At 40.5% G+C, this 18,261-nt stretch overlaps 1 protein-coding gene across 2 annotated transcripts in view; it reads left to right on the top strand.

Annotated features, from left to right (window-relative positions):
* The window catches only part of ATP9B (ATPase phospholipid transporting 9B (putative)), a 217,108-nt gene that overhangs the window by 130,136 nt on the left and 68,711 nt on the right, over positions 1 to 18,261 (top strand). For both annotated transcript variants that reach the window (XM_065890491.1, XM_065890490.1), the window contains exon 12: positions 10,284 to 10,444. In XM_065890491.1, the coding sequence (XP_065746563.1) occupies positions 10,284 to 10,444 (161 nt within the window). The remainder of the gene's footprint in view (positions 1 to 10,283; positions 10,445 to 18,261) is intronic.

The following is an 18,261-nucleotide window of genomic DNA, read 5'->3' as shown; positions in this document are numbered from 1 at the left end:
ATTTTGAAAACTAAGTAACGTTGATTCAAAGTTAGGTGTTAGGCCAGTATGATAACTTTCTTCATTCTTTTTCTCTTTATGCTGTTCTGTGTCTGCCATTCTGCTACGCTGCCTTAAAAATTAATTATGTTTACCTGCCGTTAACTTTCGTTTGTCAGCTAGTTATGCTGATATGTTGGTGGGACAGAGAATGGACAAGATAATAGCAATTCTGAGGTGTTTCAAACACTGACCAGGGTTTTCTGTATCTTTTCACGTGTTTAATATAATCACAAAGAGGTGATATGCATTTCATCGAGACAGAATTTCATGAGTTCAGTGAAACGGTGATCATAGTTTTGTTTCCAGTAAATATCTTAGACACAGATCTTGTCAAGTCAGCTAATGACTCTTGATTTAAAAACCCTACCGAGTGGTTTTATGCCGTGATGGGTGCCAGGTATCTGGAGACTGGGGTGGAGACCTTAAATGGTCCATAAATTCCCACATATTTACACAATAAACCAACAAGCGGTGAAGGGGGTAGTGACACCATCGCAGCCTTTGTGTCTCTTCGCGGGCTGCATGGTACAGTGTACATTCTAGTAGCGCCACGCTGCCTGCAGAAACTGAGACGTGAAACATGCTAAGCTAAGCTCTGCCACACGCAACACTTAGGCGTTGAGGATTTTTCCTGCCGATTGTCTTTTTTTTTTTCCCCCTAAGATACTGTTACTTAGAATTAACAACTTTATAATACTGTGTATGGGACTGAAGTAGTTCTTAATGAAACGAGACTTTCTGGAATCTATTATTATATAGAAAAATTGTTAACTAACGTCTGGTAAATTCCCTGGCACAAACCATGAAATGCATTTTACTTGTTGGTATGCCAAAGAAAGAATTTAGATGGTAACGTTTTGAATCACCGAACAAATCTCGGACTTTGTTATAGAAATTCATCTGTATCATGACCTCTTATGAAGAAAATCTAGGGCTGGAAATTAAAGTTTCATATAAATGAATGACCTTGTTTACTAATAAAAAATTAACCATTCCCTTTCCCAGAATTTTATTAGGAAAATAACCAAGCAGGTGGAAGGGTGTTTCCCCCCCCTGCCCCCATCCCATGCAGTTTCTTTAAAGAAACACAGCAGTTCTTCTGGCCCTGTCCCAGGCAGGCTCCAGGGAGAAGGGCAGCCCCGGTACCTGCCTGCCCGGCCATTCCCTGTGCCTCCCGTGCTGGGGGGCCACCAGGTACTGGCTTTCCCTGAGAAGGGGCTCTGATCTACTCCCGTCGCCTAAATCCCAGTCTTTCCCATCATGTACGGTCCAGCAGTTTCAAGCCACTAACAGGAATGCGTCCTTCAATATGTCACTTCCTGGGTGTTAGAAAGCCGCCAAATACTTTTCCAGCTCTTTGAAGAGTTCAGAGGGTGCCCTAGTCACTGTGCTGGGGAATTTTGGGTGCAATAGTGTTAGAAGCCCTGGCTGTATGTTCAGCCATTTCTTTAGCAAGCAGTAACAGAGCCCAGATTTTAACAGCATTATTATTGATGTGCTTAAAAATCTAAGAGTATTTTCTATTCAATAATATATTTTATAAATTATATTTAAATGAATATTTAAGAGTATATTTGAAGGTGTTTCTAAAATGCATACATACACAAACAATATTTAAAATAAGGGACTCGCCACATGCAGGAGAAAATAAAGACACACACACACGCCCATATCTCCCGGAAGAAAAATGTGCTAAGTAGTATAGGCTCCTCAGTATGAAAAATCGACCAGAAAATGAAAGGTGAGGACTGTCCCATATTTCAACAGATTTACAAGAAGCCATGGTCTGCCCTTTCTTTCTGAGTCTGTTAAAATTTTAAGACTCCTAATAAAAGGCTTTCTTTAAAAATATCAGAACCATTTAGAGTTCTTATTAGAAAAAAATCTATTTTTCATGTTTCTAGGGAAAAAAGAATTTCCAAGAGTGTGGGGACTTTTAAAGTCTTTGAAGAAGCATAATATAAAAGTCAAAGTTCCTGAGCATATCGGTGACCACGCACAGAATCTGCTCTTGCTGGCGTTTTTCCAGACTTTTTTTTTTTTTAAAAAACACAGTTACTAATCCCTAAACTCATGGGTATTGTGTTTTTAGATAGTAAGAATTCGAGAGTAGGTTAATGCTACTTGTAAAATATCTGTTAAAATAAATATAAAATTACCAAAATAAACTGCTTATTTAATTAGATTAAATTGAAGTCAAATGCCTGACCTCAAATTTCACTTACATGACTGATGTTGAAGGTTGAGGTTTCTGGTGTCGGTAGATAGCTCAGGCTTGAAGTAATCATTTTGAATTGGTGGGTGGTCTTAGCAAAACCATTTAAAACTGATAGCTTTCTACACTGTTAAGACAAAAATAAGGTAAATATATGCAGGATCGCTAAACCATTAATGTAAGCTGTTGTTACAGCTTTATTGATTTAGTTTGTAGATTTAAATCTTTAAAAAAAAAAGCCTTAGCACTATACTACTGTACCGTTTACCTACAGTATTTTGGTTGTCATATCTTTAAATATGACATATCAAACATCCTTATTTGATAGTAGATTTTTATTTGGGAAATTTCCTTCAATATAATTAATTCATCACGTTAAAGTCTATAAATTCTGTCTTGGATTCTTCATGACAACATAGATATTTATGGTAACTTTTTTGTTGTCAATAAAACTAAGACAACATGTAACATATATACTGAATTGGCTGATCGAAGATCGAAGTTCTGCTTTAATCAAACGCAGAGGGGCTTCCCTGGTGGCGCAGTGGTTGGGAGTCTGCCTGCCGATGCAGGGGACACGGGTTCGTGCCCCAGTCCGGGAAGATCCCACATGCCGTGGAGCGGCTGGGCCCGTGAGCCATGGCCGCTGAGCCTGCACGTCCGGAGCCTGTGCTCCGCAACGGGAGAGGCCACAGCAGTGAGAGGCCCGTGTACTGTAAAAAAAAAAAAAAAAAAAAGCAGGCTTTCAGCGTTCGAAAAACAAAAAAAGCAACAATCCTGAGCGCCCTCTGCTGGCGAAGCCGCAACATACTGCACCTTGGCTTTTGCTTTCTCTCCCCAGCTGAGAGAAATGTTTTTATAAAAGCAACAAGGGAATATCAACAGGAAACATGACAGCAGTGCACACAAATCATATTCGGCATAGTGCTGGGCTGATAGTGGTCTGTGTGGTGTAGTCTCCTTGCATCCCTGGTTTTTAAATAACCTGTGTGGACTATTGTAAAATAAGGCCGGAACTACTGTACATTAGAAAATTATGGTCCCTTTGAAATATTCAGTGCTGTATTTTCATGTAGTTTGTGTACATAGAGTACAAATTAAATTTCCAGACGGTTTCCAGACCGTTTTGCATATTTGTGTACACTCATCTTTGTTTTAAACATGGCTTCGATGTGTCACAAGTTGAGCCTATTTGAAATAGTTCATAATAATCATTAGAAACAAAAAATTCAACTAACCACTTAAAGTCACTATATTGCTTTAAATCTGATGACTTTTTAATATACTGGTTACGCCTTAATAAAGGCTCTACTGTGACAGAGGCTGTCAGACAGTAACAGCCTTGACCAAATTGTCCGGCATGAATATAAAAGTAAGTCTGCATTTTGCAGAAACAGACCTGACGTGTGTATATGTGTATGTCCATATGTCCATAGATAATGTGCTATTTTCTGGCATTTTTGATGACTATAAAATGTTACGTGGATATGTGTTATAGCAAATGCTCAAGCCACTGTTGAAATTTCTCAAATGATCTGCTGGGTTGACGGCTTGAGAAGACAGCCGCATTCTGCACTCGTGAAGCCCCCTTCAAACTCAGCAAGTAATATGTTTGTAGATTTTAGGGATAATTTCACCCTTCACAACATGTTTATCGTGTCTAGCGGACAGAGTGATCTGACGACGTGCATTGTCCTAAACACGGAGCTGATCGGTACCAAGGTTGTGTAAACTAGGTGAGGGCTTGCACTGGGTCCCCCCTCTCCTGAGTTTTTCACATTAACATGGAAAGAGGCTGTACTTCCTTGCTGAGGAGCTGAGCTTTGCATTAAGGCTTTTTTTGTTTATCTAAAAAATATAATCACATTTTCTTTTCTCTTTTTTGATTTTTTTTGATGTGGACCATTTTCAAAGTCTTTATTGAATTTGTTACAATATTGCTTCTGCTTTTATGTTTTGGTGTTTTGGCCACAAGGTATGTGGGATCTTAGCTCCTCAGCAGGGGATCAAACCCGCACCCCTGCATGGGAAGGCGAAGTCTTACCCACTGGACCGCCAGGGAAGTCCCCCCATTTTATTTTTAAATGTTAAATATTCAAGAAAAAAAATATCTTATGTGATAACTGTTTGGTAAGCAAGGAAGAAACCTTAAATGCTGAATATAGAATAGTCAGGCAAAATTTATTCGCAGGTAAAAATGTAGAATATGAAATATTCTTTCAGAATAGACTTTTAAATGTTTATTGTGTAAATATAGATTTTGACTTTTAAAAATTAAGGTGATATAACATTAAGAATTATCGTGCTGATACTTACTTAGGGAGCTTTTAACGCACAGATTATTGAGCCAATAGACTAGAACGGCTAAAAGAAGCGCTTCTTATTTCGCAGATCACTGGGGCAGTAAATGATAATAGCCGAGTTGTCTATGGGTGGGTGGCGCCTGCGTGCAGGACAGACGCTTAGGACTGAGGCGTTCATATCCAAAGATGAATGAATAAATAAACTGGAGAATAAGAAAAAAAGGGCTACATCGCATCGCTTTAAAAAAAAAAAAAAAACTAATACTTTTAATTTAAACTCCAAACTGGAAAAAAGTTATTGCTGTAAGATTTAGGAGTTAGATTTAGTGTAAGAGTTTCAATTATTTGAATTGAAGGTATGTACTTATTTTTTTCTTATTTTTAAGATTCTACTAAAAGTAGAAAATATAGGACCGATTTGTTTCAAAGATATTTAAATGTGTTTTTTAATTTTTTTAATTTTTATTATTATTTTTTTAAATAGCACAGCACCTGACTTTTTAAAAAATTAATTAATTTATTTATGGCCGTGTTGGGTCTTTGTTTCTGTGCGAGGGCTTTCTCTAGTTGTGGCAAGCGGGGGCCACTCTTCATCGCGGTGCGCGGACCTCTCACTATCGCAGCCTCTCTTGTTGCGGAGCACAGGCTCCAGACGCGCAGGCTCAGTAATTGTGGCTCACGGGCCCAGTTGCTCCGCGGCACGTGGGATCTTCCCAGACCAGGGCTCGAACCCGCATCCTCTGCATTGGCAGGCAGATTCCCAACCACTGCACCACCAGGGAAGCCCCAAGAAATGTGTTTTTTTATAGGAATTTCAACTAGGTTAAAGCAGTAGCCCTATGTCAATTTTGTAGTCACAATCCAAATTCTGAATGATGTGGGGCTGATGGGCTGATCCGAGAATAGTTTAGCTGCTAAAAGATAAACAACGTTAACGGTAATGTTATAGTTTCCCCTAAGTAGTCTCTCACGTGTGAAGCTGTATCTCTGTCTGTGTAGAGTCGTCGTGAGTGCATTTGCTAGTAGATTGGAGGCGTTTCTGTTTTTCAAATTGAGATATATTTACAGGGAAAATATAGGACAAATTAAAATGATACTTAGCTTTCTGCAAGAGTTTAAATTGGCTTTTTCACATTTTGCATCTTATGGTTTTGCTATACTAAAATACATTCACGTAGCAAATAAGGAAATGTGAGTTTTAGAAGCAAGGTTACAGTACTTGGCTGTTCACATAACATTGATCCAGGGGTAACATCACGTGAGGAGCAGTTGGCAGTGCTTATTTTTATGCCTTCTGTTTTCTCTGCTACTAAGTTTTTATAACACGAGACTTCTACATTGATTTCTTGGGGACTTAGGGGGACTTTGAGATCGGCTAGAAACGCATTGTGTTACTGAGATAAGGTGGGGTCTCATTCGTCCACGGGTGCCTTAAAAAACCTGACTGATCTTTTCTTGATTAAGCAGGAGGATACCGTATTTACCCTTCATTGTTGGTATAAACCATTATTTTACTGAGAACCATTAGCTGTTTAAAACTTGGTACATAAATTAAAGAGGAGCTAAGTGGATCTGTGATCGTTGCCATTAGTAGCGTTTTAGATTATACAGGCAATTATTGTGTTCATTATCCCAGAGCAGCCCCTTCCCAGAGCCATTGTGGCATCTTAGACATTATGCACAGATTTTTCCCTTGGAGATTAAAATTTCCAGTAGCGTATTTAATTTTGTTATCACAGTTGTTTCAAATCAAACAAATATTATGACAAGTGGAAGAAAATTTGCTTTACTAATATAGGAAATTACAAAAATGTTGAAAATTACTTCCTAGTGTACTTACCTTTTCTTATACAGTCATAATTACTTCAACTGATTAATAATATACCTTAGGGTTAAAAAGGTCTTGAAATCATAGTAAAAGCTATCTGGCCTGTTCAGATGTTCTAGGAAATTTTTGAAAGAAAGAAGAGTTTCACATCAAAACTCAGGCTACCACCTTCTTTATAGAATTTGTAGCTTTAAAGTTAACTAGCTTTCATATTGAATAGTTTTTGAGTCCAGACTGCATTTTAGACAAGTTGAAGAAACTTTTAAGGGTGTTCTAGTGAAATGAGTATAAAATTGAAAGTGACCTTTAGAAAAATAGTTGAAGTATCTCTTTTCTTCTCACTGTGCTTTGTTAGAATTGACCACCCCCCACCCCCACCCCCACCCCAAAAAAGATCATACTATATACTATAGCTCGGTTGCAATTATGTTCGAGGAAGAATAATCATAGTTCAGGAAGGCTCCTGAAAGAAAGCAGGGAACAGCCCATTACTGAGAAGCTGTGTTTTCTCTGCTAAACATTTCATTCGTCCTTTAAATTAGAAGGGGTTGGTGAAGACGACATTTAGTTATAGTCACCAGTCAGGCAGTTGACCACATGTGTCCTCGTCAATTAGAAAGGTATTAATACTTTGAATTAGCTGAGTATCAATGTGCAGTGGGCTGCTTGTAATGTTTCCATCCTCTATGGGTCATTTTTTCAAAGGAAACCTTGTCCTCATTCCTGACTGTTTTGTCCCAGCTCTTACAGTCCTTCACTGCCATGATGCAGGGGAAAGTGTGAGGCAGTGGTCATGCATTTTGCAAGACAGTGATTCTTTATTTTATTACAAAAAACGCCAACTCTGGAAGGCCAGATTAAATCATTCCTTTCACTTTTTAATGGGATTTGGATGAATAGAGTAAAATATGCACTTTGCATTCATTGATAGCATCTTTACGTTGAGGTAATTGAGTCTTTTTTCCCTGACTGCATGAGTAATGACTTCATCTGACCCTCCGCGAGGCTTGGAACTTAGGCCGTCTTTGTCACCGCAGAGGGCCCGGGCTTTGAAACATGCTCTACTTCCCTGGCTTAATTTTTCTTCATTTTAATCCAAAACCCTATTTTTCTCAATAATTCAAGCATAAACTATATAGTAGTTGAAGTAGCGGAAATTGCAAGGTATTTGTCCTGGTTCTGCCGGTTTTTAAATGGAGTTGATAAATCAGGCGCCATGGTCCTGGCCGCCGCTCTCACGGAGCCCAGTCCCGCTCCACCGGCGAAGCTTCCAGAACCGTCGGTGCGGTCCTTCCCGCTGCTCGTCCCGGCCCAGAGGTGGCGAGCCCGGACCGGCTGGCCCCATTGCCCACTCGCCCGGTCACTGCGCTGGAAGTGACCGCTAGGGGGGCAGGGCGCTTCCCGCAGAGCCTTGCAGACACGGCCGGCCTGGCCGGGAAGGGTCTCATCTGCGCACAAGCTGCGCACAGGAGACAGCGCATCTCTAGGACTTGCCTAAAGTCCCTGGGGTTCCGAGTCTGAAGAGCGCGCGCGACCAGAGGAGGCCGCGTGTCCCAGGCGAGGGGGCGGGGCCTGCCGGGGTGGTGGCTGTGGAGAGGAGGGGCCTGCTGAGGGGAGGGACTTAGTGGGGGCGGGGCCTTGTGGTGGGGTGGGGCCTGGAGGGGCGGGACCTCTGTGGGTGGTGGCTTGGAGGCGCAGACGCTGCAGAGCGGCCTCGCCCCTGGCCCCGCTCCCACCTCCAGGGCCCTTGGAGGTGGGGACCCGTGGCTCCCAGACCACTGCGCAGACCCTGTAGTGTTGGCTTTGGTGTGGAGGTAGGGCGAGTGCGTTAGACAGACTTCCAGCGGTGTAGCTTCTGGGTCCCTGTTGTCATTCCCGTGGTTTCTGGAGCCTCTAAAGGCCGTGAGGTGTCAGCCAACAGCAGTAATGATGACGGGCAGCTCTAAGAAGTGACTTCCCCCATAAGCTTGGTTAGAGAAGATTTCTCTTCTATAGGGTATACTACTGGTGTTCGCCTTATACTTCCTACTAGATTGGCTGTTTCTTGAAGGGTAAAATCTCATAGTTGACTCCTTTTTCATAACCATAGAGTTCAGCAAAAAATGTAGTAGGTATTTAAACTTGCTTGTATAGTGAATGAGTTTTCTTCACTGCTGCACTTAACTGGGTTTTCTGACAAAGTTTTGTGCTTTCTTTGTAACTACAGGTTCTAACGTTCTCATGAGCCTTTGTGGCAAACCCTAATCAAAACCAGATATAAACTAAACAGTGAAGTGTGGAAAAGGCTAGCTTTTTATTGGCCAAAGACATGGTATTCAAAAGGCATTCCAAAATAAACTGGTATTAAGTAGGTTAGTAATTCTAAAAGTTTTAAATTTGAGAATAATAGTATAGTTTTGGTAATCATGTTTTCTTTTTTAATTTCTCTTTTTCAAAATCTGTACCAGATTCAGAAGAAACTCAGATGGCAGATGGATAACCTGATAGGATTCAGTCTTCTGCTAGTGTCATATAAATTACATATAAGCAGTTCTGTTAAGCACCTGCTGTGCCCTGGCCTGAGGGTGACCAGTAGTGACAGTGAGCTTTGCCACATTGTTTGGGCTTCTCCAGGCACCTCTGTTAGGAGATGGGTAACAGCAGTTTGCAGAGGAGGAGAGTGAGGCTTAAAGAGTGTAAGAACATTCCCCAAGGTCACACAGTTAGTAAGCAGAGATTCAAATCCAGGTTTTTAATAATAATAACAATGATAATAGTGATGACAATAGTAGTAGCATGCATGCAGGCTTGCTCTCTACCAGAAGCTGTGCTCCCTGTGCTGTGCGTCCTCTCTTTCCCCCCGGGTCCTGTCAGGAAGACATGTTACAGCCCATTTTACAGATGGGAAAACTGATGCTCAGCTTGCCCAAGGTTGTGCAGCCAGGTGGCAGAGCCAGACTAGCCTAAACACAGAGTCTTGAGGGATCTTAACTGCCGTACGGCGTCTCTTGTCCTCTTTGTGGCTCTAAAGCCCTTCTACAAAGCCTGGCGCCGCCCTCCCCGCTCCTCTCTCTGCCCCCCACGCTGCATTGCCCGGTAGTCTTTCAGCAATGACACTAAGCACGGAGCAGGACTTGGTGGAGGTGCTGGGCTTGAAATTGAAGCCGCATGCTTCAGAAGTGTTCTCTTCACTTGTAGAATGGATGGTGTCTGGGTATCTCGTTCTTACTGTCCCCAAGATCCCACACAGAACGCACACAAAAAAGGAACTAATTCTTATTGACATAATTTTCCCTCACGTTTTGCTCAGCTGGCAAATGACTCACAGGATGAATTGGAGTGTTGTGTGCCTTACTGGGAGGACCTAAAGTACAGGACTTCTGCAAATTAACAAGTTGTCATTGCAGGCTAACTACTCCACCTGTTGCTTTTCTTCTTAATTAAGAGAAGTTCTTTTCAGGGAGACTCTTGGCAGAGAGGGATGACAGACATACTGTCCTGTTCTGAAGAAAATCCTAAGTGATTCCCTGACGTGGCACGTGCAGAGAAAAAGGCGCGTGTGCTCCCGGAGAACTGGCCGGGCCGTCCGTGCGGCTCTCGTCCCGCATCCCCTTTTGTCCACTTGCTGGTCGTAACCTGATTATCTAGAGAAAGGATCTGAGTTTTTTGGGGTTGGGTACTCAGGACTCGTGTTTTCTCAGTAGACTCTTTCTGGAAATGCTCTGGGGACCATGGGTCACTTTCAGAAATTCTCCCTCAATCTCTAAAAGGCTTTTCAGAAAGAAGTGTGAGTGTCAGGAGAAGTTTACAGAAGAAAATGTAAAGTTAGTACATTTTTGTATTTCGGTATAATGAAAGCTAGTACAAAAGAAAATTTAAGAATGTGGTTCTGTCCTAACTCTTCATTTTCTTTCAGGTTGGTTTGCTGGACCTTGAGCTCAATCAGCTGACCAAAGCGCTGTTTTTGGCGTTGGTTGCCCTCTCGGTTGTCATGGTGACCTTGCAGGGATTCTCAGGTCCCTGGTACCGCAGTCTCTTCCGCTTTCTCCTGCTCTTCTCCTACATCATTCCCATAAGGTAGGTTTAAGAATGAAGAAAAACAGACGTCTGGTTTCACTGAATATGATGTTATTGAATGTATTGTTCTCAGTGTGAAAGAAATGATCCACCTAGAACGAAAGAGGGAACCCCACTGACCCTGCTGTGAACCCCACTGCCTGGTGTGAACCCCACTGACCCTGGTGTGAACCCCACTGCCCACTGGTGTGAAGCCCACTGCCCCCCTGGTGTGAACCCCACTGACTCTGATGTGAACCCCCTGCCCACTGGTGTGAAGCCCACTGCCTGCTGGTGTGAACCCCACTGACCCTGGTGTGAATCTCATTGCCCCGTGGTGTGAACTCCACTTAGCCTGGTGTGAACCCCGCAGCCCCATGTGAACCCCACTGCGAGCCCCACCCAGTGCCAGCTCAGCCGGCCTCCTGGGGCTGAGTCTCAGGGTCAGCACTGCCCATCTTAGCTGTTAACCCAGTCCTTCCCGCATGTCCTTCTGCAGCTGCCAACAGACAGCTCCTATTCCCATATCTCTTAAGCACATCTTTTTTTCTTGGGAATTCCCAGGGTTTTTTCCTTTGCTTTCATTAATCTTGTTTTTCTTCGTTTCTGTTGCTTATATCAGTTCTGAAATGTTATGTGATGTCACCTCACTACTGTTTCTGTTGTATGATGCGAAAGGCCTTCTTGTTTCTGGGGCCCTTCTATCTTTAACTGATAGAAACCATTGAACAATATTCAACTTTTATTTTTTTAATATTTTATTTAATTCTCTTTATTTATTCTCTTTATTTTTTTAAATTCTCTTTAACTTCTTTCTTTAGTAAACTGACAATGTCAGTATGTATATCCTTTTTTTTTTTTTAAGAGTTTCCTGTGCTATACAGCAGGTTCTCATTAGTTATCTGTTTTATACGTAGTATCAATAGTGTATATATGTCAATCCCAATCTCCCAGTTCATCCCACGTCCACTTCCCCCCTTGGTAACCTTAAGTTTGTTCTCTACATCTGTGTCTCTACTTCTGCTTTGCAAGTAAGTTTGTCTGTACCATTTTTCTAGATTCCACATATAAGTGATATTATACAATATTTGTTTTTCTCTTTCTGACTTACTTCACTCTGTATGCCAATCTCTAGGTCCATCCACATCTCTGCAAATGGCACTATTCCATTCCTTTTTATGCCTGAGTAGTATTCCATTGTATATATGTACCACATCTTCTTTATCCATTCATCTGTCGATGGACGTTTAGATTGCTTCCATGTCCTGGCTATTGTAAACAGAGCTGCAGTGAACATCGGAGTGCATGCTTTGTATATCCTTTTAAAAAGTCTGATTATATGGGACTTCCCTGGCGGTCCAGTGGTTAATACTCTGCGCTTCCACTGCAGGGGGCACAGGTTCGATCCCTGGTCAGGGAACTCAGATCCCACATGCCACATGGTGTGGCCAAAAAAAAAAGTCTGATTACAAAATGAGAAAGGTACAAGGCTTTCTGCAAATCTGGCTTGTTCTAGTTTTTCCATCAACAATTTTCTATTTAGGGTAACATATTCAGTCAAGCTTGGAGAGACTTACTAGACAGAATTATGACTGTACCTCTGTTTAGCTTCATAATATCTCATGCCTACTTCAGCACGATACTTTTCCTTGTTTTTCACAGTCTGAGGATGCAATTATACAGATTTAGCAGAGGGATGAAAACCATAAAACATAAAAAGTATAGAGGGCACTGATTTAGGGGCCTAAGGCTTACATTTGACTCAACCAAGTTTGCTTTCCCATTGCAAAGTTTCCATTAAACTATGAGTAGCGATACTTTTAGTATTTATGAAATACGCTTCTGCATTTAATAAAGGATAGATTAAAAATTTTTTTTGTTTTGCAGAATACACAATTCTGAAAAGTAAAGTGCTTTTTCTTCTACTGACCTAACACTCTTGTTTTTTTTGAATTTTATTTTATTTATTTTTTTGTACAGCAGGTTCTTATTAGTCAGCAACTTTATACACATCAGTGTCTACATGTCAATCCCAATCGCCCAGTTCATCACACCACCACCACCACCGCCCGTCACTCCCTGCCTTGGTGTCCATATGTTTGTTCTCTACATCTGTCTGACCTAACACTCTTAAAAGGCTTTTCCAGCTTAAGGAAGAAAAGCTGTTTCATAGAAATTCTCTACAGAATTAAAGATGTTTGAGTCACCTGATCCAGTTTACTTTGTCTGTCAAGGAAAATAGTACAAGTCATAACTCCTGTAACTCTAAAATGAACGTATGTTCCGTAGATCGTTGTGTCACTGACAGCACAAAGCAAACGATCAGAACACTTTACAGGGCACGTCAGAGTCCCTCAGGCAAGCAGCTTGCAGTTACGTGTCTCTAATGATGATGTTCTTTGCGCATACGCGTTAAAATGCTGCGTAACAGTCTAGTCGGTCAGAAGCAACCGTCTTGCCAGTGCTGGGTCAGGAAGGGTTTACCCACGTGAGGCGGATGTGGGCGGTACAAGCACGATGGTGTTCCACGAGGCGACAGCGCGTTCCTTCCGAGCAACACTTGAGAACCTCTTGCCAATAGGGTGTGTTTGTGTAAACGCTGATGTCGATGAGAGCTTGTGTGGCTTGGGAGGCAGTTTTCCTCTCATGTTCTGTAGGTCAGGCAGTCGGATCAGCGGGTGTGCAGGAGGCTTGCCAGGTTCCATTTGCTTGTAATTTTTGTGAAATTTTTGCATTGGTTTACATGAGTGAGATTGACTCATAGCTTTCCTTCTCACATCATTCTTTTGGTGTTTAGTATCAAGATTATGCTATTCTCATAAAATATATTGATGAGTCTTCTCTAAAATATTTTTGTTTAAAATTGTAATTATTTATTCCTTGGACATATTTACATCAAAGGAGGCCATGTCAGCCTGAACTTTTTGTTGTGGAAAGATGTTTGACAGAGTTGATTTCTTTACTAGTTTAAATATATTTCTTAACTAGTTATAGTTTAAACAGTTAACTTTAAAGAGTTAGAAAAGCTGCTTTCAGGCTTTTAATTTCCTCTTGAGTCAGTTTTGGAAAAGTTACGGTTTTAAGGAAGTATGTCAACTGTACCTAAATATTCAAGTTTTTAAAAAAATTTAATTTATTTTTTGGGGGCTGCGTTGGGTCTTTGTTGCTGCAGGCTTTCTCTAGTTGTGGTGAGTAGAGGCTACTCTTCCTTGTGGTGCAAGGGCTTCTCATTGCGGTGGCTTCTCTTGTTGTGGAGCATGATCTCTAGGTGCATGGGCTTCAGTAGTTGTGGCACGTGGCTCAGTAGTTGTGGCACGTGGGCTGTAGAGTGCAGGCTCAGTAGTTGCAGGCATGGGCTTAGTTGCTCCGCGGTATGTGGGATCTTCTGGGACCAGGGCTCGAACCTGTGACCCCTGCATTGGCAGGCATATTCTTAACCACTGCGCCACCAGGGAACCCTCAAAGTTTTTAAATTAAATTTTGTTAATAGTGTTTTCTTGTTATCTCTTCTTATATGTAGGATCTGTGATATTGATCTTCATTCTTGATACTTATTTCTGCCCTTTCTCTTTTTTTTCTTGATTAGTCTTCCAGTGGTTTGTCAACTTTAACAGTCTTAAGATTGAGTTTATTGATTTTCTATGCTATATAATATTTTTCTGTTTTATTAATGTTACCTTACCTTATTTCTTTCCTCCTACCTTCTTTGGTTTGTATTATTCTTACTTCTTCAGATAGATGCTTAATTCACTAGTTTTCACGGTTTTTCCCCTTTTTGAATATATGCAGTTGAGGCTATAAATTTCTTTGTAAGTACTACTTTGGCTGCATCCTAAAAGTTTTCATATGTATAGTGTTTTTGTTATTGTCAACTACAGAATATTTTTAAATCTCCACTGTGATTTCTTCTTTGACCCATAGTTATTACAAAGTTATTTCTTAGTTTACAACCATATTTGACTTTTCTAAGTATGTCTTTGTTCATATTTGACTTATTACATTGTTGTCAGAAAACATAACATTCATTATTTCAGATCTATGAAATATGTTGAGACTAGTTGCAGGGTATTTAGTTTGGTTTTTGTAAACATTCGCTGTGTGCTTGAAAAGAACATGGAATCTGAATTGTTGGCTGCACTGTTTTATATGTCCGTTAGGTCAAGATTGTTCATCTTGTTTTTCAGTTTCTGTGTACCCCTGCTTGATTTTGTTCTTTCTTTTCTAACAGTTACTGAGGATTGTGTTTAAATCTCTGATCGGTATTGTGAATTCATCTATTTTTCCTTGGAATTCTGTCTGTTTTTGGTATCATATATTTTGTGACTTTGGCATTGACTATATACAAATTTTTTTTAACATCTTTATTAGAGTATAGTTGCTTTACAGTGTTGTGTTAGTTTCTGCTGTATAACAAAGTGAATTAGCTATATGTATACATATATCCCCATATCTCCTCCCTCTTGTATACAAATTTAAATTGCTATATATTTCTTCTGAATTAGGCATTTTCTCATTACAAAGGGACTTTCTTTATCTCCACTAAAGTTTTTTGCATTAAATTCTACTTTGTTTTATGTTAATATAGTAATGCCAGCTGGCTTTAATTTGCTTGGCATGTCTTTTTCCATCTTTGTACTTTCAACTTTTCTGTGTAATTGTATTTATATGTGTCTCATGTAAATAGCATAAAGTTTAATTTTTATCTACTCCCATAATTTTTGACTATTTAGTACATACACAATTATTGTAATACTGTTATATTTTTAGTTTAAATCTATCATTTTATATTGTGCTTTTAATGTGACTTAACTATTCTATATTTTGTCTCCTTTCTTACCATTTTATTTATTATTTTTTATAATTCCACTTTTTTTCTAGTAGTTTGTAAGTTTTATAAGCAGTTTCTGTTCTTTTAGTATTTATCCTAGAAATTAAAAACATTCTTAATTTCTCAAAGTCTAAAGGTAATCATTTCCTTTGCATGTCACCTTAGAAGTGTTTAACTCCATTTACCCCTTCTGACTTAATCCATTTTTGTCATTTATTCTAATTGTAGTTATTCTTAAACTCCAAGATATTACTGGGGTTTTTTTGTTTTTTTAATTATTTATTTATTATTTATGGCTGTGTTGGGTCTTTGTTTCTGTGCAAGGGCTTTCTCCAGTTGTGGCGAGCGGGGGCCACTCTTTATCGTGGTGCACGGGCCTCTCACTGTCACGGCCTCTCATTGCGGAGCACAGGCTCCAGATGCGCAGGCTCAGTAGTTGTGGCTCATGGGCCCAGTTGCTCAGCGGCATGTGGGATCCTCCCAGACCAGGGCTCAAACCCGTGTCCCCTGCATTGGCAGGCAGACTCTCAACCACTGCGCCACCAGGGAAGCCCAATATTACTGTTTTACACATTCCCTCTTTTAAAAAAAAATTTTATTTATTTATTTATTTTGGTTGTGCTGGGTCTTAGTTGTGGCACTCAGGATCTTCATTGCGGCATGAGAGATCTTTAGTTGCAACATGCAGACTTCTTAGTTGCAGCATGCAGACACCCAGTTTGCAGCATGCATGTGGGATCTGGTTCCCCGACCAGGGACCGAACCTGGAACCCCTGCATGGGGAGTGTGGAGTCTTAACCACTGGACCACCTGGGAAGTTCCTACAGATTCCCTCTTAATTTTGGTTTATCCATGTTTTGTTTTTCTTGTTGCATTTCACACCTTCCACATAGAATAATTTTTCTTCTGTCAGAAATTTATTTTTTTAGTTTTTGTTTAGTGCTGGTCTTTGTTGGGAACTCTCTAGATTTTTGCTTGGCTTTTCTTCTTGAAAAATAGCTTCACCTGTGTATAGATTTCTAAGTTGTCATGATTATTTTACTCTCTTTTGGCTTCCATGGCTGCTGTCTACTAGCTGTCATTTAAGTCTTACTCACCTGTGACCCTTCCAGCCTCTTTCAGATTTTCTCTCTGTTGTTGGTGTCCTGCTCTCTGATATAATATCTAGATGAATGTTTATTCTTGAATCTGTAGATAGGTTTCTTTCATTCATCCAAGAAAATTCTTAGTTTGTCTTTTTAAATACTGCCTTTGCCCTATTTTGTCACCTCTCTTTCAAAGTTGATTAGATATCCACACTGTACCCTTTGTTTCTCCTGTTTTTACTTTTGTATTTCCCACCTTTTTGTCTCTGTGCTTTATTCTATTAATAAATAGTATTCCTAGTGCCCTGTCTTCCAAGTCACTAATTTCATCTTTGGCTGTGTCTAATCAGCTATTAAACCAATCAGTTTCTTAATTTCAGTTATTGGTATTTTTTTAGTTCTAAAAATTTTATTCAATTTCTATATCACATTGGCTGTTTCGTTTTTATATTTGCCTATTCTGTGCAAGCACTCTTCTAATTGTTCTTGTGTATCCAGGTGTTTTATAGTTTGTGTCTGTCACGTGTAATATCTGATGCCTTTCGCAGTTTTGTTCTTTTGTATTTTTTCCTCGTGGCTCTTGTTCATGGTATGTTGTTTGACTGGGTACTGTGTGGTGTTTGCTGTTGTGTTGTGCTGTGGTTTATTTGGGTTTTGTTTGTTTGTTTGCAATTATATTTAAAAAGCTAACTATAGGAATCATTTGAAATAAAAGATGAAAATATGTTTTTCCAACACAAATACCCTGCTTCTGAACTGTGTACTTGGAGGTACTGCCTGTCTTGGAACATCTTCATCCAAGTTCAAGGTTCACAGTTACCGAATTATTCAGGAAATGTGAGCCTGGCTCCATCTCCACATGTAGGTGCCTTGGTCCAGGTTCTCTCTAAGTTTGAGAGTTAGCCCTTCATGGCCCCACCCGTCATGGGAAGGAGGCCCTCTTGTTGGACCTCCGCCTTTTGATGTTCCTGGTCTTTACTTTTGCTCCTTGCACAGGTGGACTATGGAAGAGCAAGTCCAAACTCCTGGGGAGGGCGTGTGCTCTCAGGGCAAAGGAGATTGTATGGTCGCCCCTGACCTCTCTGGTAGCTGATTTGGATTTAGTCCAGAAATTTCTCACTATCTACTCAGTTCTTTATTTCTTTTAAGAATTTTTTTAAAAAATTATACAGTATTTCTTATTGTTTTCAGTGGGAACATTGATTCAAATAAAATACCTCCCATTACCCTAGGTCACAGAACTTTTTTGCAATTTTTCTTTTTTTTTGACTGTGCTCTGCAGCTTGTGGGATCTTAGTTCCCCACCCAGGGATTGAACCCAGGCCATGGCAGTGAAAGCGCCAAGTCCTAACCACTGGACCACTAGGGAATTCCCTGCAATTTTTGTGTAAAGGAAGTTATACAAATTTGATTAACTTCCATGGCAGTACTTCCTAACCTAAAATTTTGAGGTCTCAAATATGATAAACCTTATTCTTGAGAATGCACCAAGCTTTCTTTTAACAACAAGATACAACTATATCATAGAAAACCTGGGAAATGAAGGCTTTCAAAAAAACATCACTTGGGCTTCCCTGGTGGCGCAGTGGTTGGGAGTCCGCCTGCCGATGCAGGGGACACGGGTTCGTGCCCCGGTGTGGGAAGATCCTACATGCCGCGGAGCGGCTGGGCCCGTGAGCCATGGCCGCTGAGCCTGCGCGTCCGGAGCCTGTGCTCCGCAGCGGGAGAGGCCACGACAGTGAGAGGCCCGCGTAACGCATTAAAAAAAAAAAAAAAAAAAAAAAAAAAAAAAAAAAAAACAAAAAAAAAACATCACTTGGATAAACGAACTATAGCATATCTATACAATGAATACTATCCATCAATAAAAAGGAATAAACTGTTGATCCATATGATAACTTGGACATAACGTTCTTGAAGTTACA

This window comes from Phocoena phocoena, chromosome 13 (genome assembly GCF_963924675.1).
Source record: "Phocoena phocoena chromosome 13, mPhoPho1.1, whole genome shotgun sequence".
Lineage (NCBI taxonomy): Eukaryota > Metazoa > Chordata > Mammalia > Artiodactyla > Phocoenidae > Phocoena > Phocoena phocoena.
Note: the sequence above shows the minus strand (reverse complement) of the source record. Positions and strands in the feature narration are given on the sequence as shown.